Below are 25,940 nucleotides of genomic sequence, written 5' to 3'. Positions count from 1 at the left end.
GGGTTTATATGTGGCACCTCCCAGCTCCTGAGCACACCCTCCCAGTGCAGAACCAGTAGGAACCCTCTCTTTTTTTTAACACCTGAACTGCAGTTCTTTAAAAAAATCCAGTGTGAGCAAGGAGGGCACAGCAGCCCAACCCATTTGGCTCTGACTGTTTTTGGTTGAAACCTTCTGCTCTGCCCTGGTGGGGCCCCATCTGGAGCACTGTGTCCAGTTCTGGGCTCCCCAGTTCCAGAAGGACAGGGAACTGCTGGAGAGGGGACAGCAGAGGCTACAAAGGTGATGAGGGGCCTGGAGCATCTCTCTTACAAGGAGAGGCTGAGGGACTTGGGTCTTTTTAGTCTGGAGAAAACTGAGGGGGGATCTGATCAACACTTATAAATACTGAAAGGGTGGGTGTCAGGAGGATGGGGCTGGTCTTTTTTCAGTGGTGCCCAGGGACAGGACAAGAGGAAATGGGCACAATCTTGAATAGAAGATGTTCCACCTCAACATGAGGAGGAACTTCTTCACTTTGAGGGTGGCAGAGCCCTGGAAGAGGCTGCCCATGGAGGTGGTGGAGTTTCTGTGTCTGGAGACATTCAACACTCCCCTGGACATGTTCCTGTGCAACCTGCTCTGGGTGGCCCTGCTCTGGCTGTGGTTTGGACTAGATGATCTCCAGAGGTCCCTTCCAACCCCATATCATTCTGTGAAAAGCCTTGGGAACCCAAGGGAAGAGGGAAGAGCCCTGCAGCAGGGCAAAGAGCAGATGTTTGGGATGGGGAAACTCCAGTCACTCCCAATTCCTGCTCCAGGAAGCTGATCTGCAAACACTGGGAGGAAGCAGCAGGACCCGCTCACCCCCCCATGGCACGTCGCCCGCTCCCGAGCCCACAGGTTACTGCAAACTAAGGGGTTTTGCCAAACTCAGCTCTCAAATGCCACTTTTCAGGAAGAGCGGCCAAGGCGACGGCTCCCCTCGCAGCCACCCCGATAAGGAAGGGCCTGACATCCAAAGGCTCCCGCAGGAAAAAAAAAAAATAAAAAAAAATTAACAGCCACAAATCATGTCAAGTGCTATTTGGCAGCAGGAGCAAGAGCTCTGGAGAAGCCCGACCAGCCCAGGGAGACAGAGCTCAGACTCCCAAGGGGCGCAATCAGAACCCGGGTCCCAGCTGCGTCCCATCGCAGCAGCTGAGCCGTGTCACACTCCTGCCACGGGAAGGGCTGCCTGGCAGCTGCCCAGGGACCGGGGCAGGAAAACGGGCTCCGCGTCCCCCTTCGGAGCGGGGCACGGAGCTGGGAGCAGCGCCCAGTCCCACTGCGGGCACCCACCTTACACGGAGGCACCTGATTGAAGGAGCTGCCCAAGGCTTCCCATGGGGCAGGCACCCAGAGTTTGATCTGAGAGGGCTGAATGTTATTTTCCCCTCTCATTTCAATAGCAGGGTCCTGCCTGTCCAAATATTTGCTGCTTGGGTTGCCAGAGCTGGTAAGGTAAAAACTGAACAGATACAACTGGCTACACGAAGGTTTCTCCCAGTGCTGATACGTGACACTGGAAGAGAAGCTGTGGCTGCCCCATCCCTGGAGGGGTTCAAGGGCAGGTTGGATGGGGCTTGGAGCAACCTGGTCTGGTGGGAGGTGTCCCTGCCCAGGGCAGGGGGTTGGAACTTGATGATCTTTAAGGTCCCTTCTAACTCCAACCATTCTATGATTCTATGATAACGTTTTCACATACTTTGGCTTTGTTTTGCACAGGGAAGATGGAATTTGACTGGCAAAAAAGAAAGCTGAGAGCTGATAAACTCATCCACTGCTTCAGCTGGAGTGCATCTGTCCAAACAGTGACGTTTTGGGGCCCAAATAGCAGAATTTGTCCAGCACATCAACTTCATCATTTGTTTTTACCCTGCCCAAGTGCTCCAGTTGCTCCAGCCGAGTCTGAGCCAGCCCGGATGCTCCAGTTCCCCAAGTTCTGCCTGACCAGTGGGAGGACTGGGCTCTGCCTCCTCTCCAGCAGCAGCCAAGGTGCCTCCCTGGGAACTGGTTAACGCAAAAATCTCCCTCCTCCGCACAGCCAGATGTGCAGACGCCTCAACGCTTCAGGAACTTTCTTCCCACACCACCAAGTATCCGAGAACCAGGAGGAACCCAAGCTTCCAGGTCAAATCGATTATTTTTTTTTTAAAGAAGGAACAATCCATTTGGGTTTTACCCTTTGCTTTTTTAAAAAAAGCAGTGCAATTTTCAAAGATCACTCTCTATACTTATTACTCTCAATACTTAACTTCAAAGGAGTTTTAACTAAAATATTGACATTACAGGGTTTTTTTGCCCCCTTTTTTTATTGATTTTGCCAGGCAGAGTTTCCTGAGCATGAAAGCAGCAGAGTGAGGCTGAACGTGCCTCCCCCTCTGCGCCTGAAAACCCATCCAGGACCTGAGTTCTCAGTAACACCCTCTCCAGAGCCCTGTGTCCCCCAGAGGTGACAGCTGCTGATCAGAAAGGGGACAGTTATTCCTGACAGACCCAGGTTTAGTTCTTTGAGAGAGAGGGAAGCGCAGGAGGGTCAGGGCAGGAGGAAGCAGCCCAGCTGCAGCCCAGCGCGCTCGGCACAGACACATCAGCCGGGCTGGGACACACAGAGACTCACTCTCAGCTGCGAGAACCGCGGCGGCTTTGCTGGTGGCTCCTCGTAGGGTCTGTCTGCCAGGGAGGCGATGATCCTCTTCCGATGGCCGAGCAGATTCACTTTCAGCACCTGCAGGGACAGACCACGGTCGCTGTAGGTTCTCCTGCCCTCGGTTTTCCTGCAAAGCTTCCCCCTCCTGGAGCCACGCTGCTCCCCCTTAACCCTCATCCCTGCAAGTCACAGCCCCGGAGGGGACGGGGCAGGACCCCACCGCCACGGCAAGAGAAAGGTAATACTCACGTTCACTATTTCAAGCTCCCAGAGGTTTTTCACAGTGTCAATAGAGCTGTAGCCACTCGACAGGAAGGACTGGATGTAATCCTGCAGCCCCAGGGAGTCGAGCCAGGCGGGAACCGAAGGCTGGCTGTTCCCATCGCAGCCCAGGGGTTTCAACTGGAAAAGCACAAGCCAGAAAAAAGGGGTTAAAAGCCCCAGAGGGCTGGGATCCCAAGGCATACAGTGCCGATTTAAATCAGTTTAAAGGCCATCACCATCTCCACTAGCAGCTTTAAAGTAAAAAAAAAATATCACTGTATAAACAGGGGGAGGGGGTCAAGATAGGCAGGAGGGACACCCACCCTCTCATGGATGGAGTCATCCCATCCACACAGTCTGAAGGACCAATATATTCCTCCTCCCTGTTATTCCCAAACTCCTTCCCTCAGATCCTCTCCCTGAGTCACAAGGACGTGGCTGGGGTCACAGGGACTGGCTTTTGTCTCCTCTGCTTTCACAGCCATCCCCATCCCTGCTTCACAGGAGGGGTTTGGGCACTGACCTTGGGGAGGGAGCGAGCAGCCTGGAGCAGCTTCCGCCGGTGCTGCGGGTCACCGATCCCGATGTCCCGAAGGTCCTGGTCTTCCATGACATTACAGCCCTGTGGGGACAAGACGGGGTGACATGGGAGCAACAGAAGGGCAACAGAAGTGGCATCAGGTGTGGGAGCGGAGACCATGTGTGCTGCAGCACCCTCCTGACCTCGCTGTCCCCACGGCAGGAGGAGGAGGAGGAAGGCTCCCAAGGACGGCAGCTCTGCCGCACACACTGACCTCGGGCACTGAGGGGGGTGACAGGAGAGGGGCTGTGGCACAGACAGCACTGGTGGGGCAGAGCAGTGCCATCCCCTCCCTCCTGCAGCCCCCAGCTCCCATTGGATTTCATCCCTTACAGCCACCTTCCTGCGTGATGCCCAGATGCGTTAATCACCCCCTAACGATGCCCCAGTAAACCCTGCCACCCCCACGCTCCGAGCCCGAGAAGCAGCACTCAGCTCTGCTCAGCCTCCTCCACGGCCACAGAGAAATCTGAATTTCCTTCCAGGAGGAAGACAAGCAGAGAGGAGAGCAGATAAGGTCAGATTTATCCTCCATCCCCCAGGCAGGGAGGCAACGAAGCCCGCTCCGGCAGAGCTGCCCTGGTAGCCACACAGCACTCCGTTAAAGCCCATTTTCTGCCCTCCCTTCCCCCTGCAGAGCACTAACGGACGCATGAAGAGCACACAGACATCACCCCCCCTCTGAAAAGCCATCACAACCCGCTCCCCTGCCCCTCGTACCTGGGGGAGCTCAGTGGGAAGCCCGGGCACGTCTCCCCATGGCTGGCAGAGCAGGCTGCGGTCTGACCGTGGGTTTCAGCTCCAGCCCAGACCCCCCCACGCTCCCCAGACCTGCCTCCCCCTGCTCTCAGGAGAGTCACAGCTGAAGGTCTCAGCTGAAAGTGCTTTCACTGCTCCACATTTTGGTTTTATAAGAGAAACCTAATTAAAATTGGCTGTCGGGCAATAGGCTGCTGCAAGGGCAGCCAGGCTGCAGGAACAGCGGGGCCGGACGGCCAGGGTGTCAGGAGGGGGAGATGGCCAAGGAGCCTCTTTAATGGGCAGCAAATGGTTCATATTCCTTCCCACCCCACACTTTCTGTAGTGTTTTTGCTAATTACTACCTGCTTTAAATACCACAGCCAAACGTGACAGCAGCGAGCTGCTCCCTGAGCCACCCCAGCGTGTGGGGACAATGGTGCCTCCTGCACGGGCAGCCACACGGATGCTCCTGGACCATCACACGGGGCTGTTCGCAGCCGGTGGGGAGAGCTCGCCTTTGGCCACGGCTTTCTGAGAGTCACCAGGTGCATTTCATGGAGCCAGATGCCACGATGGGATTCCTCCTGCAGCCAAACGCCGTCTGGCTTGCTCCTGGCAGCGACAGCATCCGCTTTGGCTCCTAATTTGCTCACTTTGTGCTACACCAGCCCCCAGCCCGGGCAGCATCGCACCCACCGCTTCCACGGACAACTGCTGGGTAGGAGCCTTTCCCCTCAGCCACAGAGATAAGTGTTTGGAGAAACAGAGAATTAAGGCTACAGATAAGAGATGCCCGAAGCAACCTCGCCGGGAGAGCTGCCCTCCGAGGCCAGACTGCAGAGAAGCAATTATTTAGCGAGTGACGGGGGCAAATTAAAGCAGTGGGCGGTGGGAAGGGGCCCTGCAGCCCCTCCTCCCTTGGCAGGAGGGGATCCCGACGCCCTCGGTTCCTGGCAGCCGTGGGGGGACGGAGACCGCAGATCTGGAGCAGACAGGCCGCAGGACAAAAGCATTTGTCTAAGAGTTGTTTAAAGAGCAGACAGAGCCGGGACCAAAGCCCCTGCAGCCGAGGAGGGTGGTTTTCTCCCTGTTTTCCAAAAGGTCAGTTTATTCCAGCAGCGCTGGTTGGTGGTGCCACGGCCTGCTGCCAGCTGGATGGAGCCACTGCCACCGCTCGGGACGGCACCGTGGGTGGGCACAGCCCTGCAGGGACCCGGGACACACCAGCACCTGCCTCTGTCTGCGATCGCTCCCCACGTAGAGCCACAGAAGGGATTGGGTGGGAAGGGACCTTAAAGACCATCAGGTTCCAACCCCCTGCCCTGGGCAGGGACACCTCCCACCACACCAGGTTGCTCCAAGCCCCCTCCAACCTGCCCTTGAACCCCTCCAGGGATGGGGCAGCCACAGCTTCTCTGGGCAACCTGGGCCAGGCTCTCACCACCCTCACACCAAACAAGTTCTTCCCCACAGCTCAGCTCCATCTCCCCTCTTTCAGGGTCAAACCGTTCTCCTTTGTCCTGTGGCTCCCCTCCCTGATCAGGAGTCCCTCCCCAGCTTTCCTGGAGCCCGTTGAGGGACTGGAAGGGGCTCCAAGGTCTCCCTGGAGCCTTCTCTTCTCCAGGCTGAACCCCCCCAACTCTCTCAGCCTGTCCTCCCAGCAAAGGGGCTCCAGCTCTTGGAGAATCCTGGTGGCCTCCTCTGGCCCAGCTCCAACAGCTCCATGTCCACGTGAAACCCCCCTCTCAGAGGCAACACTACACCCTGAGCTCTGTGCAAGGATGTAACTATGGCACATAAGCTGCTCTGTGCACCCCTCAAGTGCACAAAATTTTTTAAAAAGAAGGCTTTTTGTTGGTTGAAGGCTCCAAGGGTGCCCAGTTGGTGGAAGAGCAGCAGCAGATTCTGCTGCATCGAGAGCAAACCCTCTGTGTGAATAAAAGCAGCTGCTGTCAGAGGCAGCGATCACTCCGGCTTCTGCAGCAGCATCCCACCAGGAAAAAAATACAAAAACATCCTCCCCTTTCTTGCTCACACATTTTAAGCCAAAAAGCCCCATTTAATGTGCATTCCTGTAACAGCAGGAGATTGTGTGCTCAGCGCAGGGGAAGAGGGAAAGTATTAAAGGCAGCCCAGCTCCCCTGACACACGCCTTACCTGGCACAAGCCTTTTTGCACGCTACGACTCCGCTGCAGGAGCTGCCAGGGGGTCCTCGGGGGGCAGTGTATGTGTGAGGAATCCAGCTCTGAGAGGCATGTGGCTTTTAAAGAGATTTTTTTTTTAAAACAGACAGAAAAGGGCTAGAGCAAGCGATGAGATTTCTCCTCTAAGCCTGGAGAGCAAAGCATTGCTGCCCTGCCTGGGGGAGCAAAGGGGGACACAGGAAGGGACTGACTCACCAAAGCAAATTAATGTCACATCTTGGGTGCCAGAAACTTGCAGATTCCAACACCTCAGTCCTCTCTGCTCCCCCCAAACCTGCCCGTCCTGGTGTTCTGCTCCCGAATTTCTCTGTGATGCACCGGGTGCCAGAGCTGCGGGGGGGCTAGAGGAGGAGGATGGAGGACACCTGGAGGAGGATGCGACCCAGGGCAGAGCTCACAGCAAACCCTTCAACGCTGATGGATAATTTTCACATAGGAAAATTAAACAAGCTTGCTGATCCTATTTACGTTTTCACTTGTGCTTGTTTTCCAGCACTGAGGCCCTTTTGGTGCTGATCCACCTCAGCACAGCAATCCCTGGTGAGCCAGTGCCAGCCCCAGGGCAAGGCAATAGGTGTTCTCCCACTTCTGGCACCTCTGATTTAAGGAAAACTGCTTACTGTGGAGCAAGGATACAAGCTGGTTAAATACTGTAAAGCCTACAGCTTTCTCCAACACTCCTTATTTTTATGTGTCACATTAAATTCCCTCAGTGCCAGTCTGTACTCTCAGAGTACTTAACAAGGATAGACAAAGCATATCAGACCTGAATAAATCGTTACAGTCTATTGTGCACGAGCCTCCGCTTAGAGAAAAGTCCTCTAAACCCATCCAGATTTCATCTCCTACGAAAAAATATAATCTGCCACTAAAACAGATAATTAAATGCAAACACGCCGGAGATCTTTTAACCTTTGCCAACCGAGCAGATGAGCCGTTCAGACCAGACGTTAAACCTGTTTGTGTTTCACACGCTGTTCAGACGGAAGCCAAGGGGCAGAGAGATGCTCTGCCTGGGCCACCAATGCCACCTGCCTCCGAGCCACGCTCCTCCGGGGCAACCGCCGGGGGTTTGGTCCGTGCCCTGCTCTGTTGGGGCTCCAGAAAACCCACCTCTGCTCAACCAGGCACGACTTTGCACAAAAAGCCCCCCGCCCAGCACGGGGGGTTCCCAGCCACGGAGCCCCAGCTGGGATCCTGCCATGGCTTTGGCCCTTCCCTGCCTCCCCCCGTGTCCCACTCGCTGCCGGCCCCATCCTTCCCGACCCCCCGTGCCACCGGCTCGCACCGGGCACCTGGAGGGTCTCGGGTCTGTCCCTGAGCCATTTCTTGGCTGTCCCGAGGAGGGGGTGACACCAGACACATCCAGTCCCAGCTCATAGTGCAGAAGAGAACAAGGCACTCACCGCCCAGATGAAACAAAGCCTCTTCGTTCCAACAGGAGACTGCCTTGGTGCGGGGCTGCAGAACTCCAGAAAAACTGCTCTGAAGGGTTTTTGGGGAGGTTTTTATGACTTTTAAATAATATCACTATTTAGGTTTTTGTTTGCTTGTTTTTAGGTTGTTTTTTTTCCTTTGGGGTTTTTTGTGCGGGGAGTGGGTGGGTTGATGGGTTTTTTTAATTGTTTATTACACAAAGGTCCCCTTTGGTGCTGATGCAGGGTCCCAGGCCGGGGGCTGCCGGGCAGCGCTGGCAGCGGGAGCCAGGCTCGGGAGCAGCCCCTCTGTGGGTGCTTCCAGGGGGGGCTCAGCAAACACCCACGGGGCAGAGGATGCTCCCAGGGACTCACTCTGCTCTTACCCTCTGTGATCCTCCAGCAGCAGCCTCGGAAATGCCAATTAGAATCAAAAAGACTTTCCAAAGACCTATTTCAGACTTTATCTGTTGTGACAAGTGCTTTTTACCTTGACTGTGTCTCAGCTGCGGGGCCAAGTGGAGCTCAGGGCTCTTGCACTGTAATTAAACAGCCTGCAAGGCTCCAGGTTTCTCATCAAAGGGCAAAACCCAAAAGCACAGTCAGAGGGTACACCGTAGGAAGGTAACGTTCCCTCCTGTGTGTGAGGTGACCCCAAAGGCCAGCGTGCCAGAATTCGAGCTGCCGAAATCTGCCGGCCATCCTCCTCCAGCAGGGCACTCCGCAGGCACTTAACTACCCAATTTTCAGATGCTGCTGCTTCTTGGTCAGAGCTTGGCTCCGGCCCATCCTTTCTTCCCAGCAAAGAGCGAGCTCTGGGCAAAGAAAGTTTCATCCAGGACGGGTGGTCTCACCCAGCTGGCACCGGCGCTTAACGAACCCCGAGGGTCCCGCCGAGCCCCCCTCACACCGGCGCTGCCTCCGCCACCAAACCCGGCCTCAGAGACAGCCCAGGGACTGCGGGGGGGACGGATGGGGACCAGAACGTGTTTGCTATTAAAAGCAACAGATGCAAAACCCAAACACAGCTTTTCCAGACTACAAAGGCTCCCTCAAACATCTACAGCAGAGTGCCTTCAGCTGCAGGAGCCAAAGCGTCCATTTCTTTCTTAGATTAATGCCTACAAAGCTCTTTTGCTTTCCCCCCCCCCCGTACATTCACGACAATTTGCATCTTGTCAAGGATTTTGCTGCCGCTGCTATTGCTTTACTTTTGGCAACCAAAAGCCTGGATGCGGGAGATGGAGACGCAACCAGCTCACCACAGACCCAGCCCAAACTGGGATAACACACAGAAAACAGAGGTTGCACCTTCCTTAGCCTCAACTCCACTTAAGTTTCTCCTTTTCAGATGAAAAAAAGGATCAGAAACCTTCATTTTTGTCATCCTAGTCATGGCGAGTGGGAGCTTCAGGAGCTTAATGCAAGGAGGAGGTACAGGGTCTGCAGTCCAGAAGATTGTGGCTCAATTATGTGCCCAGAGAGGGGATTTGGCAAGCCCAGAGAGGGGATTTGGCCAGCCCAGCGTGGCTCTGCTGGAGTTCTGGGTTATTGCCACTGCCAGGCTTGTACAAAGCCTCTGGGCTTCCTCCCGAGGATAAAGGATGGCAGAGAAATTCACAATGACGAGCTGTAACGAAAGTTCTCCCAGGAGCTGACAAAGCCACCACAGCCAGCAAGGAGCTCCCCGTCCCCAAATCTATTAGGAGTTAATGACAAAGTGCATTCTGTCCCTTGCAGGGTTTGGAGGCTGCAGGTTTGGACTCATCCAGCCCCTCCGAGCTCCAAACCCACCTGAGCAGCCTCACCCCCCCTCCCTGCTGCACAGGGGCTGGAAGAGATTCACACTTAAGAGTAAAAAGCCCTGCTAATATACCCTGTTCAACAGCACAAGAGGACCTAATGCCTCGTTAATGGACTAATTTATAAGCTTGTCCTAGAAACAGCCTTGTGTTCTCTCTGCATATCTGCATTATATATCTGTATATCTGCTTCTCACCCCAGACCCCCAGTGACAGCACAGAGCATCACCCCCTCTCACAGATAAAAAGAAAAAAGCTAAAAAAAACCCCCAAATAGAGCCTTGATAACATACAATGCTGAGCACCAACAGCTCTGTCAGCCATCCTTCCAGCCCGCACTGGGGGGTTATTTATCTCAGAGCAGGGTGATGACCCCAAAGCTGGGACCAGCACACCCCGACTGCAGAGCCGGGGACCAGCACGTGGCCACACAAATAGGGATTTGTAATTTGCCTCGTGATCCTCAGGATTTCATGCCTTCCCTTAACGGTATCTGCAGTTTGAGATAGTTCAGTGGAAACCGGGGGAAAAGAAGTATTTGTTTAGTTAAGGGCATGACAGCGAAACCCCAGCTCTTCACAGAGCCCTGAGTGTGGAAAGGGCTCGTATACAAAAACCTACAATAAATCCTAGATTAGCACACAGCCACTTCATTTTTGTTTAATTTTCTCCCCCATGCAGGCTGGCAGCGTGACAATGGCAACGGAGGGAATCGGTCATGGTTGTCAAGTTCAGGCAATTTTATTGAGAGGAGAAAAAAAAAAATTAACTGCTACTTTAATGGCTTTTTTAATGTTTATCGGGCCTGGAGCTACTAATGAATCAAATTTAAGTATCCTCTAAATTACTAGTTCTGGTCCACCCACTTTGCTCCTCAAAAATCCACCCCGAAGTTGCTGCTCTCCATGAAGTCCATGTCCATCACACGCAGAGGGCTTCCCCGCTCGGAGCCGAAACGCTGAGATGCTGGATCATTGCACATCCCCGCTCTCACCATTCCCTTTCCAGAGAAAAACCCCCAAAAAAACCACCCCAAGCCCTGGCGGAGAGAGCCCAGTCCTTGTGAACCACCCAAGCAGCATCTGAAACCCACTGGAGAGCTGTCAAAAAAAATTCCATTTGATTGTAGGAAGGGCTTCCCGCTCAGACGCTTGGCAGAAACCCCCACGCGAGGGTCCAACTCCCCTCTCACCGGGGGCTCATCCAGGGCATCACCATCAGTCTGGGCACCAGGGAGGAAAGGCATTTCCAGGAGGTTGGCAGCACTGACAAACAGTAGACAATACTCCTGTAATAACGCGGCTGATGTACTCCCTGCCCATCTCATAAAAAAAATGAAAGCCTTTTCAGTAATAAATCTGCCAGCCAGTGAGAAGCAGGCCAGGAGCTCCCCAGATGTGATTAGCAGTTGGGAAAGGGCAGATTTCCAGCACGTCTGGGGATCACAGAATCACCCAGGTTGGAAGGGACCTTTAAGATCATCTAGTCCAACCATAAACCTAACTCTGACAAAAAAACCCAAAAAAACCAAAAAAACCAAACAACCACCAACACTAAACCATATTCCCAAGCACCACGTCAACTCGTTTTTTGAATATCTCCAGGGATGGGGCCTCAACCACTTCCCTGGGCAGCCCACTCCAATGCTTAATAACCCTCTCAGTGAAGAAATTTTTCCTAATATCCAACCTGAACCTCCCCTGGTGCACCTTGAGGCCATTCCCTCTTGTCCAGATCAGCAGCATTTACTCCTGCCCGCAGCACCTCCACACACCCCGATTTACCAGCTCGGGCCCCACACGATGCTGCAGGACAGAGCTTTGGGAAGACCAAGTCCAAAAACCATTCGAGATCTTCTGCCTGGATGAACAGAGCTCATCCCAGAGCCCACCTGGGACAACCCACCCCCGGGGCCTTACCGGGGGCTGTATTAAATTATTCTCCACTGGCTGCAATCACAGCAAGTTCCCTCTTCGTTTCGCCAAGTGCAGGACCAGTAAAACCTTCTCCGTGGGGTCTCCGATAGGTCTCTGTTCTTCACAGACCGTTACCGGGTGTAAAGCGCTACTGGAATATGTCAGTAAAGTTCTCCCCAGATGGCTGCTATGAAATGACAAGTTTTATATGAAAATAGAAGAAAAAGCTCGGGGCGCACACATTATTCTCTGAGCACACTCAGAGCCTGGCTGCTGCCCAGGGGACCGGCATCTGCCAGCCAGGCTGGGGAGGCACGGAGCGCATCATGCAAACTGGAGCTGGGGTGCAGCGAGGACACTGGGAGATGCCCTGTGCTTCTAAAGGGGGGGCATCGGGTGAAAATGAAGATGGGGCAGATGTCAAGCAGGACCCAAACCACCGGGGTTGGGGGTGAAATGGACCCAGCTCCGTGTCCTGGGATCCAGCCGGGCAGCCACCCTTCAGCTCTGCTCACACACCGAGCCAAAGCCTCCACTCTATGCTTTTATCCACTGTTTTATCCACCGTTTGCTCACACACACAGAGAGCAGAGAAGAGAAAAGCTTTTTCCTAACGAAGACCACCGCAGGCTAATCTAACATGGCACTGAATTACATTTAATCAAATTAATGTCAGTTCTCTAAATTATTTGCAGACACCCTGTTCTTCCAATGCCATCATTTTTCTACCACTTCTCCCCAATTATAAAAAAATAAAATAAAAAAAACCAACCCAAACAGAGGAGCCCAGGGCACTCCATGAGGAGAACAGATTTCCATTTCTGACGCTGTCTCATTGAATCAGCATTAGCTGCTTTCCACACACTCCATGGGAATCCAGGCTTGAACAATAATGATAATAATAAAAAAAAGAGCCATAAAAATGGTTTATGTTCTCTTTTACCTGCTCATTTGTGAATCAAAATGTCTTTGGACTGAATAAAAAGTTCAGCTACAGAATAATGGTACAATTGCCAGAGCATGTGAGGTTTGCCCTTCTCAGATGTCAGCCTGAGAAGTTCTCTGGGGCAGCAGCAAACATTCAGCCCCCCAAGGGAAGGGAAAAGCTTTTGCAAACATCTCGGACACATTTATGGGATCTGTGGGATCACAAAATACTGTAGTGAGGGCGCAGGTAATGGCATTTCCTTCCCCACTTCTGCAGGGGAATTCCACCCTAAGTTACTGCAATTCCTATTTATTACACTGACAATGTCCCTTTTTTTTTCCCCCTGAAGAGCCGAGTCCAGCCTGGCCCTTCCCCGTGGTCATTCCTGGGTCTGGCCCAGGGCACTGGGATGCACTGAGCATCTCATGGTGCAAAACCAGTTTCCCATGGACTTCCCGAAGGGAGCCTCTGCTGCAGGCACCGGTGATGACAGGAGATGCCATGGGACCAACTCCTAGAGCAGCAGAATCCCTCTGGGTTCATATTCCTGTGACATTTTCCCCTACTCTTGCAGCTCCCCCAGCTCGTTACTGGTCAAGGACAATTAAGTTGATTTATAGTGCATTTTTCTGAATGGCATCACTCACTCACTGCTACGGTTTGCTGAGCTGACCTTTTATTTTCCTTCTCTGGAGAAGGATGGGTCTCCTGAAACCCCTCCCGAGGGCTGCATTCCTCCTCGGGGGAGGATGCTGGGGCATCCCTGGCTCATCAGCGCTGTTAACACTCACCATGAAATTCTGCCGAGGACTTTATTCCACTCACAAAGCTGTATTTTTGCCAAGTGGAGGACAGCACAGCCCATGCCCAGCAATTCTCCGCCGGCAGCTTCAATCCAGCAGTGTTTACCCACCGCACAAATAAACCTTTCCCCCTCTAATGAGAGAATTCCAGCGGGCTGTGAAGCAGAGAAGGAGAATTTGAAGCTCCATCTCCATTTTAGCTTTTTTTTAAATCTCCAGCTGGCTGAGCAGCCTGCTCCTCAAATTAAAGCCCCCCATTAAAGGCAGAAGTTGAGTGTCACAGGCCCATCGCCCCGAGCCAGCAGTGAAGATCATTCGGTGGCAAGGGAGAGGATGAGCAAAAGAATCTGCTCCCTCAGACTGGAGAATAAAGGCAAGAAAATCAGGGAAAGCCTCTTTCTTTCCATTGCACAGAACCCAGCACAACAAAGCCCCTGTAGCCAACTTAAAGGGAATATCAGAGTTTCTCCAGACACAGAAACACGGGCCAATATGCAGATGTTAGTACTTGGAAAGAGAAAACTCGGTCTTTTAGAAAACTAAGCTACCTAAATCCATCTTTTATAGCCCTTTTCTTCCCTCAGCCAAGCCAAAAAGATTACACAGAATCCAAAATAAATGTAGAACTTCAGTCCCTTCCCAGAAACACCTACCCTGGCAAGTAAGATTTAATGTCACGTCACATCGATGTTTGACTAATCCCGCTCTCCCCAACTCTACCCTGCCAACTGGGCAAACAGTATATTTTAAACACCTATTTTTCTTAAGTGTAGAAGAGCACCAAGTGCCCAGTGCCAACAAACGCTGGATTTCATCCACTGCAGGTACAGGATACGCTCTTTGTCACCCTCTTTTCCTAATCCTAAAGTTCCCATCTCCTGCACGCCGAGCACTCCCCGTAAGCACGTTAAAGATCTCTTCCAGGACGCTGCCTCTGTTTTACAGCAGTAGGATCATTACAAATCAAACAGTTTGCCCTCGCGATGTGTTTCTCCTCTGCCCAACGTACCAGCTCCTTGTTTGCTGGCAAACGGGTCCCCAGGGCCCCCGGCAGCAAAGGGAGCATCCTTGGCGTGCTGAAAAAGCCCCACAAAGCAAAATCCTACATAGAAAACAAGAGCATTTCCCTATCAAAAGACTCCCAACTTCTTAATTTTTGCTGCTACAACTTAATTAGCCTCATAGCCCATCTGGCAATTTGCAAACCATTACCCGGCATTCTTTGGACCTTGAAATATTCAACGTAACGAGGCCCTAACAGGGACTAATCCTTTCACAGAAAGCATTTAACTCCAGGAAAATAACGCCACTTAGGTTGAAATATTCTTCGTTAGCGATTGAAAGTGGCAGTTCATAAAGAAACTGTTATATAAAAAAGAAAAAGGAAGGGACAGCCTGCCCTGCCAGGCGCTGAGCATCCCGGCCCTCTCCCTGCACTACCCAGCTGCAGTGTTTACAACAACTTTAATAATTCATCTGAGAACATCAAAACCGCTACTAAAAGCAAATTAACTACTTGTCCCTCATTTGTACCGTAGCCAAAGGTTTTACTCCCGCATCAGAAGCTGAAGGCAAGGAACATGGCAGAGGGGAAGACTCTCAATAATTCAGCTTTCCTATGGGCCGACTGCATCAGCCTGGAGTTCCCGGGATGCGGATGGAAGGACTCCGAGCCCGTCGAGGCACCGCAGCCAGAGCCAACTTCCTCGGAAAAGGGATAAGCAGCAAAATGGAAACCAGCAAGGGTCTGCAGGAAATCTTTGTGAAATTATTTGACCTTTTAAAAATTGAGTGAGGAGAGCGTCCCACCTCCCTCCCGGAACCAGCAGAAGCCGATTTCCCACACTGGGAGCTGTGACCAAGCACTGGGTGGAGAAGAAAACCAGTATTAAAAAGCCACACACTCCATAAAATCACATTATGGGACATGTAGAAAGAACCTTTGCTTTCATATTATAAATGACAAAATTCTGCATCAGACAGTTTGCATTTGTTGCTATTTACTGCAAATAAGCCCAGTCAATAAAAATTCCTGGTTCCGAGCCTCCAGCTCCTCCCTCTCTGGGGACAAGTGGAAAGTTAATTGCCTTCGTTATTAAACTCCTGTGCTGAGAGAGGTCTTATCACCGCACTTGTCAGGCAGGGCCAGGCAGAGCAAAAGCTTTTTTATCTGCTAACTGCTGGAGTGACAGCAGCCCACTGATACCACGAAGGTCAAAGACCCGCCAGCAGAGGATCCCAAGCAGGGATCTACGGGGTATTATTTAATTTAAATTCATCATACCATCTCCAGAGCATCCCTGAAGTTGCATCGGACCAGCCCAGTGCACAGGGGATGCTGAAACCTCACATGGAGCTGGACACCCTGCCCAAATGCAGTGGTCCCAGTTGGCCAAGGGTCCACCAGAGGGACCAGCTGGGTGGGATTCTCGGGGGGGGCTGGAGCCCTGGTCCTGCACGGCTGTGGGGGGTGCCCAGGGCTTCTGCAGGGGCAGCTCGCCCCAAATCCTCCCCAGGGAAGAGGGAAGGTGTCAGGAACAGGAGATGGCAGAGGGTGTGTGGCAAAACCATCGCCTGTCACCCGCAGTTCCTCCACTGGAGATGCACAAACCACAGTAAAACCCGGCTCCTGGAGGGAGCCCTGGCCCTGCCAGGCAAAGGGGACACAAGGGGACGAGCCGCCCACCACGGTGGCCAGGAGTAGGGCTGGATTCACAGCATTCCACTTTTCGGGCTGCTTGGAGATCCCAGGACATTCACAAGGACATTTATCCCATTGGCCAGGTCATTTTTTAAAAGCTTCATTACCCCCTGCCTTTAAGCAACTCCCCCGACACCGCACTGCCTTGACCCCCCACCCATGCCCCATCCAGGCTTCCCTCCTCTCTCCAGCTGCCCCTCGGGTGCCCTCACCACCATCGGATGGACCCCCTGTTTTCCAAACCCCCTCTTCTCCCAGCTCATGATAGGATGCCAAGCACAGCACCAGCACAGCACCAGAGAGATGCCCCCGCTCCCTTTCCGAGGCAGGATGGGACATCAGCCCAAATGACTTCTCCAAAGGTTTACATCCACTTTTGGAAATTCTTTATTTGCAAAACTTGGAGTCCACACTCAAAAAGCATTTCTTTAAGCTGTGCAGGAAGAACTCTCCTGCAGCACCAAGACTTTCTCTCTTTGCAGTTCATCATTTCATACAAAGTCTCAGATTTTTACACCATGCAGCTTAAAGACACTGGTTATTAAAAAACCCCTCAACATCAAGCATTACCGTCGTGTCATCATTAGGTTTCAGAGCCAACAGTGTCAATGCAATTAGGTACAGCTCATTACCATCCTGCCTGCATGCTCAAAGTGAGGATACTTCCAACAAGAGGTCCATCACCTCCTTCCCAGTCCACAACACAGAGTGCTCAATGATTTCCTCAAAACACTAGTGAATTCAGTCCCCATCTTTGGAGTCAAGTGGAGAGCAAAGACTCAGGGGGCAGAGAAAATAAAATTTTACATCAAAATTATAGTGAAAAACTACAACACCTGAATTAAATGTGAAGATGAATGACCCTGACCCAACACAACCCTCATTTCTTCCTTTTGTCTGACCTTCTCCTCCCCCCAGGCCGGTTGTGCTGGGCTGCAGACCCCAGCTCAGCTCCGGGGCTGCCACGGGGCAACGAGCCCAGGTTTGGCCGAGACATTTGTTCAGAGCCCCTGGGTCCCACCCAGCAACTCACCAGGAAGCGGACATCGTCAAAGCCGTTCAAAAGCAGCTTACTCTCGTACTGCTGCAGGCCCAGGGACTCCAGCCACTCCCCGACGCTCTGCTCCAGCATCCGCGAACCTGACGAGAGAGGAATCGGCAGACGCTTGAAAAGGGAGAAACCGTTAAGGCGGTAGCAGCGGCACTCTGAGGAGGACAGATGGCATTGCCACATCATAGTCATTACCATAAAGAAACTCAAAAAAATTATGCCCAGAGTACAACAAATCAGCCGGCAGACAATTCCTCTTGTGCGCACAGACCATGGACAACGAGCTTCCAGCGCCTCGGCCGGCTCCGGGTTTTAATTTGTAAATCCCAGTTAACACTCAGAAAAAGAAACACCTGGCCCGGGCCGAGTGTTCAGCAGCGCTCCTGGGACCAGGGCGTCTCATGCAGCGCTCGCAGGGCACGGGGCAGCTTCTTGCCAGGCAAACACACCAAGCCCAGCCCCGCGGGGATGCGGATCCTCTCCTTGGCTCGTCCGGAGGGGGCGGGAGGAGGGCAGCAAACTCTTCCCCCCCTCCCCTTCCCCCAGGCATTCCCAGCCAGCCCTGGGTGCGAGGGACGGGGAGCGGAGCCGCTCACAAGCGTGGGGAGCTGCGTGGGTCCTCTGCTCCGTGACACGGCGGGCGCACAACCCTGCGCGGGCGAACGGCGGAGGGGGCCGGGCGCGTCGGAGGCACAAAGCAGCTAAAGAGAAAACACATCTTCATGCAGCCCAGACACAAACCAGACACGACGGAGGGTCAGAAAAGCAGCAGAAGCCAGGCCAGAGCAGCCGTCCGCAGGAAGACATGCAAGACAAAGAAAGCACACAAACTGCAGCAGAAGGAAAGAAGGGCTTATACTTTTTTTCCCCCAGCAGTCCTGAAAGAGGCAAACCATGGTAAGGGCTTTCTCTCCCCGTTAGGGTGTCAGGAGGAGCAGAGGTGTGGGTGACCCCGAGCACGAGAGTCCTGGCACTGTCATTTTACCGCCTATCCGGACGCGTGGCATCGCAGCGCGCTGCTGGGAGCGGGCTGGCTGCACCGGAGACTAACGACACCCCTGCAGGGGCTGGCAGCAAGGGAGACAGAGGAATTGATAGGGTTTTCACCCACATTCGGTCCTGCCAGGTGCTCGGTACCCGCTGGCGTTTGCCCTTCCTTCATCTTCTTCAGCCGCCGCATCCGAGCCCCTCGCTCAGACAGGGAGCAGCTCAGGAGGAGGCGGCGTTTCAGTCCTCGCCTCCAAACCACGACAAGACAAAAAGCACCCCAAAGCAAGCACGCTCTCTGCTCTTCCTGCAGCAGCTCAAGTCCAAGACGTGCCCTGGCACCTCCTCGCAGCCTCTGATAAATGAGATTCTTCCCAACACCCGATGGAAGGTGTGCAGAAAAGCTCTCCCTTCGCTCAGCCCTGGGAAGAGAGTCCAGTGACTTGTTACCCTCCTCTAGAAAAGCTTCAGACCCTAAATATGCCCCCCAAAAAAGTTCAGAGAGCTCCTTTTCATCGGGGAATTTGCTATGCGAGACAGGCAGGATTTTTCGGGCTTCTCAGCACATCTGTTTCAAGGGTGCAAATGAAAAGATGATGAGGAAAACCAGGTTGGCTTTCTTTGAACCTTCAGGTCAGCTGAAGCTGTTTGGTACCTTCCAAGCCATCCTTCCCACCCCCGCCCCTGCAATGGCTGCACAAGGCAGAGCTCAGGCTGGAAATTCTTGGGGTAAGGGATCCGTCCGCTCCGGTCCCCAGGAGAGCTCCTCTGCCGGGCGAGCGGCCGCCCCGAGCTGCCCAGTCCTCCCAGCACACGCCGCAGCACCAGGGACGCAGGGAGCACAAAAGGGCTCCGTCTCCCTCCCGTACGGCAGCCCCGGCCGAAGGGCAGCAGCTAAACCTGGGATTTATGCAACAAGCTCCCGCGCTGGTCCCGGGGGGGTCTCCATCCTTCCCTTCTCCATCCTTCCCTGCTCCGCCAGCCGCCGCGTCCCCTCACCGAGCCGTCCTCCGTCCTCGCCCAGCGCCGCCGCCACGGGCTTTGTCTGAAGGCAGGGAGCTCCAGGCTCGCCGTGTGGCTGGCAGCCCTGGCTCCGGCTCTCGCATCGCCTGTCCCTCCCTTCTCCTCATCCTCCTACCCCTCCCAGCTCCTCCATCCGCACGGCGGAGGCTGCAGGAGAGGGGAGGGTGACGGCGGCTTCAGAACTCTCCACTGGAAATTACTGACTTCTCAATATTTACTGGATGATGGAACTACGCGGCTCAGGTTTTCAAAAGGGGGAAAAAAAAAAAAAGAAAGATGTTCCAGGTCTGCTTTGACAGTTCCGAGTGATTTGTGGCTGGCTCAGAATTAATTTATCGAGAGAGAGGTGAGGAGGCTGCTGGCTGCCTACTACAGCATTTCTGAAAGCAGCCGGGGTATTGGCAGGGGGAATGAAACCGCAGCAGTTCCTTCCTCTGAGCTCCTGAATTTCGATTTTAAAAAATTATTTACTCTACTCAGCCTTTAGTGCACTCATAAATGTATTTCTGCTTTATGAAGGGGAAACCTGCAGAGACACCAAGTGCAGATTTTCTGGTTTTAAAACCACTCAAAATCAAGACAAAACGAAGGTGGGGGGTGTGTAATGCAGGGAGGGGAACGGAGGGGTTTGCTTTAAAAAGAAAAGAGAACAGATGCCCCAAAACATCCAAGATTGAGAATAAGGAAGTCCGAAATACACTGAATATTTGCACACTACAGGGATGGCACAGGAGCAAATCCCAGTCCCTGTGCCCCCCCAGCAAGAGCCCGATGTCAACTTGTGATTAAAACAAACTCCTAATTCTCAGCTCCATCCTCCTTACGCTCCACCCTTTAGGAATCCCACCTTTAAAAGGTCTGCGGATGGCAGAGGGAACACAGTCAAGAGAGTGTAGTCAGAAATAATCAGAGTATTTCAAAATTGCAAAAAAAAAAAAAAAAAAGCAAGCCAAGCAGTTCAGTTCCTCTTGCAAGACATTTTCCAAGTAAGAAAACGTGCTTCAAGGAAAACAGGAAAAGGAAAGAGGATCAGGGTTCAGAGAGGTCCTTTCACAAGTTACGGTTTCAATAATGACCTTTAGTGCAAAGTTTGAGTCTGTTTGGAGGAAGAAATAAGTAGCTGGGTCACGTCGGACAAAAAGCATCACCCCATTTGCTCCGGGAAACTGATAACAGCTTAACGTGACCTGGTGTGGCCCGAGGACACACGACCCAGGTTCACTGGGAGGGAAAAACTGCAGGTGTTGATGGAACCACTGCCCAGGCACAAAGCACACGTGGGAGAGAACCAAGTCGGGCAGTTATTGCCCCGGCTGGGGATGGTCATCAGCTGAAAGTCCTTAAATCCACTGCGGGGGGCCAGAAACTCCTGCAGCGCATTGGGCAAGACGGATGGGCGAGGAGGATGCGGTCATTGATACCATCAGATGCCAGAAATCCAGCCAGCACCCAACTTTACTGGAAGGAAGATCAATTAGCCGAATGCAGAGTGCTAACGAAGTTGTCCCTCTTTACTTGTCCCTCAAGTAAAACACCGAGCCCATTCCTCACGTCTCGAGTCCCCATCAGAGTCAACTCACCCGCCCCAAATGCCCTCCCTGCCCAGGGCAGGTGCCTCCTGCCCGCACCGAGCTGATTTACTGAGCAGAAACGGCTCATCTCCTTGATTTTTGGGGAGAGAAATGGTGCCTGACACAGGGCTGTAACCAAACCAGCCCCACACGGGTCTCCCGGCCGAAGGCAGCAGCAAGATGAGGGGCTGCGGTGCCGTGGGGCTGAGCTTCTGCTGCCAAACCCAGGCTCCCCGGCCCCCCCGAGCCCCCCTGGAAGGGTGAGATGCTCCCAAGTGGGTTCCTGGAGCCAAAGGAACGTGTGACCGCGACACACACGTGCAGAGAGGCACAGGCTGAATACAAATGTCTCCTCCCAGGCAAAGAAGCCCTCATTTTAAAACAAAGCCAGGTGGAATCTGGTATCCTTCAAGAGATTCCTTGATTCCTCAGCCTCCAAAAAGCACCTACCAACATGGACCAGTGACAGACCTCTCCTTTCCTCCCTCCTATCCCACCCCACCCTTGGGAAATACATTTGGAAGATTTTATTATGAGCTCTTCCAGGAAATGAGAGGGTCGAACCTGTTGGCCACGAAACAGATTCTAGCTCCAAATTCTATAAAGATGCCAGGATTTATCTAATTACTTTATCATCCAGGGGCCTCCAAAGTTTAATGTGCTCATCCATCACGCCGTGGCAGGACACAGAAGTTTTGTCTTACCCTGTTTTCATGGAGGAAAGCTCAACGGTTCAGGAAGCAGCTATTTGCTCAGGTTTGTAGGGGAAATCTGGGACACAACAGGCACCTGAAATAAGGCATCTTGGAGCCTGGGTTTGTTCCAGCCTGACTCCAAGGGGTCCCTGCTTTCCTGAGACACAAGTCAGCTGTGTGTAATCACTGCTTGTATAAACTGGCTTCAAAAATACTCATCTCCGCAGTAAACGCCGAGCAAGGCATTTTACCTTTCCAAATTAGCGATTCCAGACACCAAACCAGTCAGGAGCACCAAGATCCTCCAAGCCCACCCATTTTTGAGGATGTGAGAGTGTTTGCAAAGTCCCCTGCTGCTCCCTGCGGTATGATCTGAAGCGTTAAAGCAGCCCTGGCAAAGTCTGGAGGAGCAAAAGCTAAAACACTGCTAGAAAACAAAAGCAGAAGGGTTCCTGCAGCCCAGGGCAGCCCTCGTCCTCGCAGCGAGGGGGTGGGAAAGCGCTGCCCCCCCTCTGGCTCCTGCACATACAGGGAAGGAAGGAGGGACAGGGAACGTGTCCAGCAGCTGGTGTGTGTGTGAGAGATCCCGATCGGAGCGTGAGGCAGCACATCCCGCAGGAAAACACAGGGCTGAAGGACAAGGCAGCTCCCGGGGCTGCCAGCTCCAGGGACGGGTGTCCATTTTGCTGAGAACTCCCCACACAACGGCAGCTTTTGCTGGAGCTCTGGCTCCTCCTCTCCCCTCCATGTCAGCCCTCCCCACCAACGGTATCGATCCATCGCACCGGCTCGGGGAGGGCAGGGCTGGCACAAAGCAGATGCTAAACAGTTGTCATCACAGCAGAGCAGAACCCCACACGCTGCTTCGCATCCCTCTGCAAAAGGGATCTGACCCCAGAAAAACCTAAGCCCTCATCAGCACGTAGCACCCAGGGCAGGCACAGGCTAAACTCCCACTGGGGACGCAGGGTGGGTTCCTCCTCCCCAGAGCAAGAACCCAAGTGACAAATGGATCCGAGATGAGCTTTATGATGGCAAACCTGAGCCCTGTGTGCGGGTACCATCAGCATCTCATCAGGAGGAGCCGCTGCCCACCCCGTGCCTTTCAGATGCCGCAGTTTGGAGGTGAAGGATTTAAAAGGACAGAAGCCCTGGTGGTGGCAGCTCTCAGCATCCTCCATCCCGCTGCAGGAAAGGCAAATGAGCTCCCGAGTTCTGCTTTTGTCTTTGCTCCTCATTTAGAGGCAGAGAAGGAAATTCATGCTCAGTGAAACACCCGTCCTGCAAACAGCCCTGTTTAGTGGATATTGATACCTAGAGGAACTCCTGGAAAAAGCCCGGCATCACCCACGTTGAGGCACGTGGCAGATGGACCATGTCCAAAGAACACGGCCACCGCGACACCCGTGCTGATCCCCAGCTGGCATCACCCCAGTCCCACTCCCAGCACGGCCACTGCCCCCAGCAGAAGTGGCCAGGGAGGACAATCCTCCCCCAGCAAAGGAATCCAAGAGGCATCGGGAGAAGGTCGTGTCCCCAGAAAGGCAGGAATGTCCCTGGCTATTGGGATGGTGGCACTTGGTCACCCAGGGAGCATCCCAGGGACAGCACTGCCACAGCTGAACCAGTCCCCCCAGCAGAAAGCGTTTCCTACAACAACAATTCCAAGATGTGAATTTTCTAAAACCCTTGAGCAGTACATGATATTTAGGCACCTTTGGTCCCCAGACAACAGAGTTCAACGGCATCTGTTTAATCAAGCCGTGTGCTGTGTCTCACTACACACAGCTCCCCCTCAAAAGGCACCATTAAAGCCAAGCAATTATCTCCTCCTTTGATGGCCAAGGACTGGGCTCCTGAGGACCCACGCTCTGCCTACAGCAGTGGGAGGAGAGGTCCTTTAAACTGCTGCTTTCCAGAGCAAAGCTGCATCCCAGGAAAAGAAGAATTAAAATAAACCTCCCGAGCAGCTCAGAAACGTGGAAGTCGGCTGGGAAAGGGGTAGGTCATTTCCCTGCTCTGCAAACAGCACGGAGGCACACCTAGCCTCCTTCCTCTGTTAGTTCCACCTCCCCTTCACATCTACTTTCCTCCAAAGGAGACACAAAAAACATAGGAAAAAAACTGGTAAAATGACAAAAGGATCCTGCAGAACCAAGGGGTTGTTGCAGAAGCAGTGGAGGAAGATTTATAACCAAGCCTTGGCTCTCTGCACGGCTCCAGTCCGGACCTTGAGCACAAACTCAGCGCGGGGTTCGCTGCTCCCCATGTCCCAGTCGCCTCTACTCACAGCATTTACAGAAATGCCAGTGTTTTAACCCAGGATCGTCTCCCGTGGCTCTGATGCTGCATTGCGGAGATAAGAGTTCTAATAACTGCAACCATGGCTGGAGGAGGACGCTGCTCTCTTGGAGGAAAATCAATGCATTAAATGACATTACGATTCCTTCCTCTTCATCTCGTTTTATGGAAATTACGAAAAGCAAAGAAAAAATGCACAACTAAACCATCTCACACTATTTATAAAGTTTTACTATAAAATTAATAAAACTACATCCTTCAAGGTCATAGATGTAGGTGAAATATGAAGAAAAAAGAAATTGTGATGATTTTTATCCAATTTGAAGCAATAGGGCAAAACTGTTACCCCTCGTCCTGTCGCTGCTGTTCCTGACAAAGAGTCCTTCCCCATCTCTCCTGGAGCCCCCTCAGGTACTGGAGGGCTGCTATAAGGTCCCCCCCGGACCCTTTGCTTCTCCAGGCTGAACCCCCCCAAACTCTCTCATCCTGGCTTCATCGGAGAGGTGCTCCAGCCCTCGGATCATCTTCATGGCCCTCTGCTGGACCCGTTCCACCACTATATCCAATATGCATATTTGATTTCTTGGCCACAGTCACCCTGATGTAAGACTCCAAATACAGAATTCCCACCCCATCCTCCCAGGACTGAAAGGATTTTAAGAGCTTTAAAGAACAAAATATGAGAACGTGGAGGGTTATAAAGAGGTTCTGCTCATTTCCAAAGGGACAGACCCACACCTACATAATGAAAAAAGAAAAGCCAGGAAAAAAGAGCATCTTGCTACTGCATTATGGATTTGAAACAAAAGCAAGGCTGTTGTGGGAATTGTGAGAGCAGCCAGAAGACAAATCCGTAGCGGCTCCTTTTCAGACAGACTGCTTAAAGAATATTTTGTTTCTCCCCACCAGAGAAGAAGAGAAACTCAAGACAAACGTATTCTGAGAGGCAGGAGAGAAGTGCAGAGGATCAGTGCAACTTTCTCAGAGGCCATGGCCAGAACAACAGCAATGGCAGGAGCCAGTGGAAGTCTGTATCCTTGGGATACTGGCTGGAGTCCTGACACCATCCTTCAGCTGCTAATTAGTTTTATTTTGTATGTGCAGAAAACCTGATCTTCCTCCTTCACACTGAGTTGTGAGGTTTTAAGTATGAGCACAGCGTGGTTACGGGGCTGTGTGAGCAGGGGGAAGGAGCCAGCCCCTGCCCCAGAGCTGGTTTTACCGCCCACGAGCAAAGAAGTTTCACTTGCAGAAGAGCAGCAGCAGCGTCCCAGAGCCCTCACACAAACCAGCAACTCTCATCTCCCCAAAAGGAGGGGCTATAACCAGGCACTTCATGTATGGGAAGGCACCGAAATAAAAACGCCACAATTCTCAGCAATAAATCTTTGTTTAAAGCAATTCAAGGATGCAAAACAGCCTCTCAAAACTTACCGTATCCTGAATGGTAATAAAAGCCCCAAAATTATCAAGGGGCAGTTTCAACAAGAAACAGGAACCCCTGTGCACACCCACTGCTGTCCCGGGGTGAGTATTAACCAACATTAATAATAATCAACAAGTCCCCCCCCTTCCCATCAGGCTGGGGGGTCCCAGCCACAATTCTCTTCACCCAGCCCCTTTCTGCCACAAACCCTGCTGGCGGGAAGGACAGCGGCATGATATAAAATTAAACTAATCTGCCTAGGGGAGCACTGGGTTCAGATTGCTATTGAGTGTTATGCAGGGAAGCCAAGGGCTGCTCCTGCTGTGCCAGAGCCTTTTCCCTTCCCCTCCTGCAGCCACGGCAGGTTAAAGAGCTCTGCAGGCAGGAGGCAGCACCTTTATTTTTGGACAGACGGACACACACACACACTGGGTACGGTACCTGAGATCCTCTGCTGCTCCTGAGAGAAGTCGATGCCTTCGCCGATGGAACTCATGATTTTCTCAATCTGTAAATAATTAAAAAAAGAAAGAGCACGTGCTGCATTATTCATAAAGCCTGAGGAAAAGGTAAAGGCAGCCCCAGGATTTCACCTGCCACGTGGCTGCCGAAGAAATCCAGGAAAGGATGTTAAGACACCCCGACCCCGAAAAGGTGCCCTTAACACCTCTGGAAACGTCTTTGTAGGGATGGTTTCGGTGGGTATTTTTGGTTTGGGTTTGTTGGTTTTTTTTTTAAAACCCATCTCATTTCCCAAGGCTGTGCCCGGACACCGTGCTCCTCAGCACTTCCACCCGGAGCAGCCGTGCTTAGAAAAGGTTCCAAAATAGATCTCAAGTTTGCAAAAGTGGCACCATCAC

General features: G+C 52.7%; 1 protein-coding gene across 7 annotated transcripts in view; it reads right to left on the bottom strand.

Annotated features, from left to right (window-relative positions):
• Nucleotides 1-25,940, bottom strand: part of ANKS1A (ankyrin repeat and sterile alpha motif domain containing 1A) — a 78,444-nt gene that overhangs the window by 10,349 nt on the left and 42,155 nt on the right. For 6 of the 7 annotated variants that reach the window (XM_014953710.1, XM_014953711.1, XM_014953708.1 and 3 more), the window contains 5 exons: nucleotides 25,522-25,588; nucleotides 17,060-17,166; nucleotides 3,459-3,557; nucleotides 2,921-3,073; nucleotides 2,642-2,749 (listed from right to left, as the gene is read on the bottom strand). In XM_014953710.1, coding sequence (XP_014809196.1) covers nucleotides 2,642-2,749; nucleotides 2,921-3,073; nucleotides 3,459-3,557; nucleotides 17,060-17,166; nucleotides 25,522-25,588 — 534 coding nt within the window. Of the gene's footprint in view, nucleotides 1-2,641; nucleotides 2,750-2,920; nucleotides 3,074-3,458; nucleotides 3,558-17,059; nucleotides 17,285-25,521; nucleotides 25,589-25,940 lie in introns of those variants that run through there. The other variant, XM_014953712.1, reaches the window with a different exon arrangement.

This window comes from Calidris pugnax, unplaced genomic scaffold, assembly GCF_001431845.1.
Source record: "Calidris pugnax isolate Ruff unplaced genomic scaffold, ASM143184v1 scaffold245, whole genome shotgun sequence".
NCBI classification, from domain to species: domain Eukaryota; kingdom Metazoa; phylum Chordata; class Aves; order Charadriiformes; family Scolopacidae; genus Calidris; species Calidris pugnax.
Note: the sequence above shows the minus strand (reverse complement) of the source record. Positions and strands in the feature narration are given on the sequence as shown.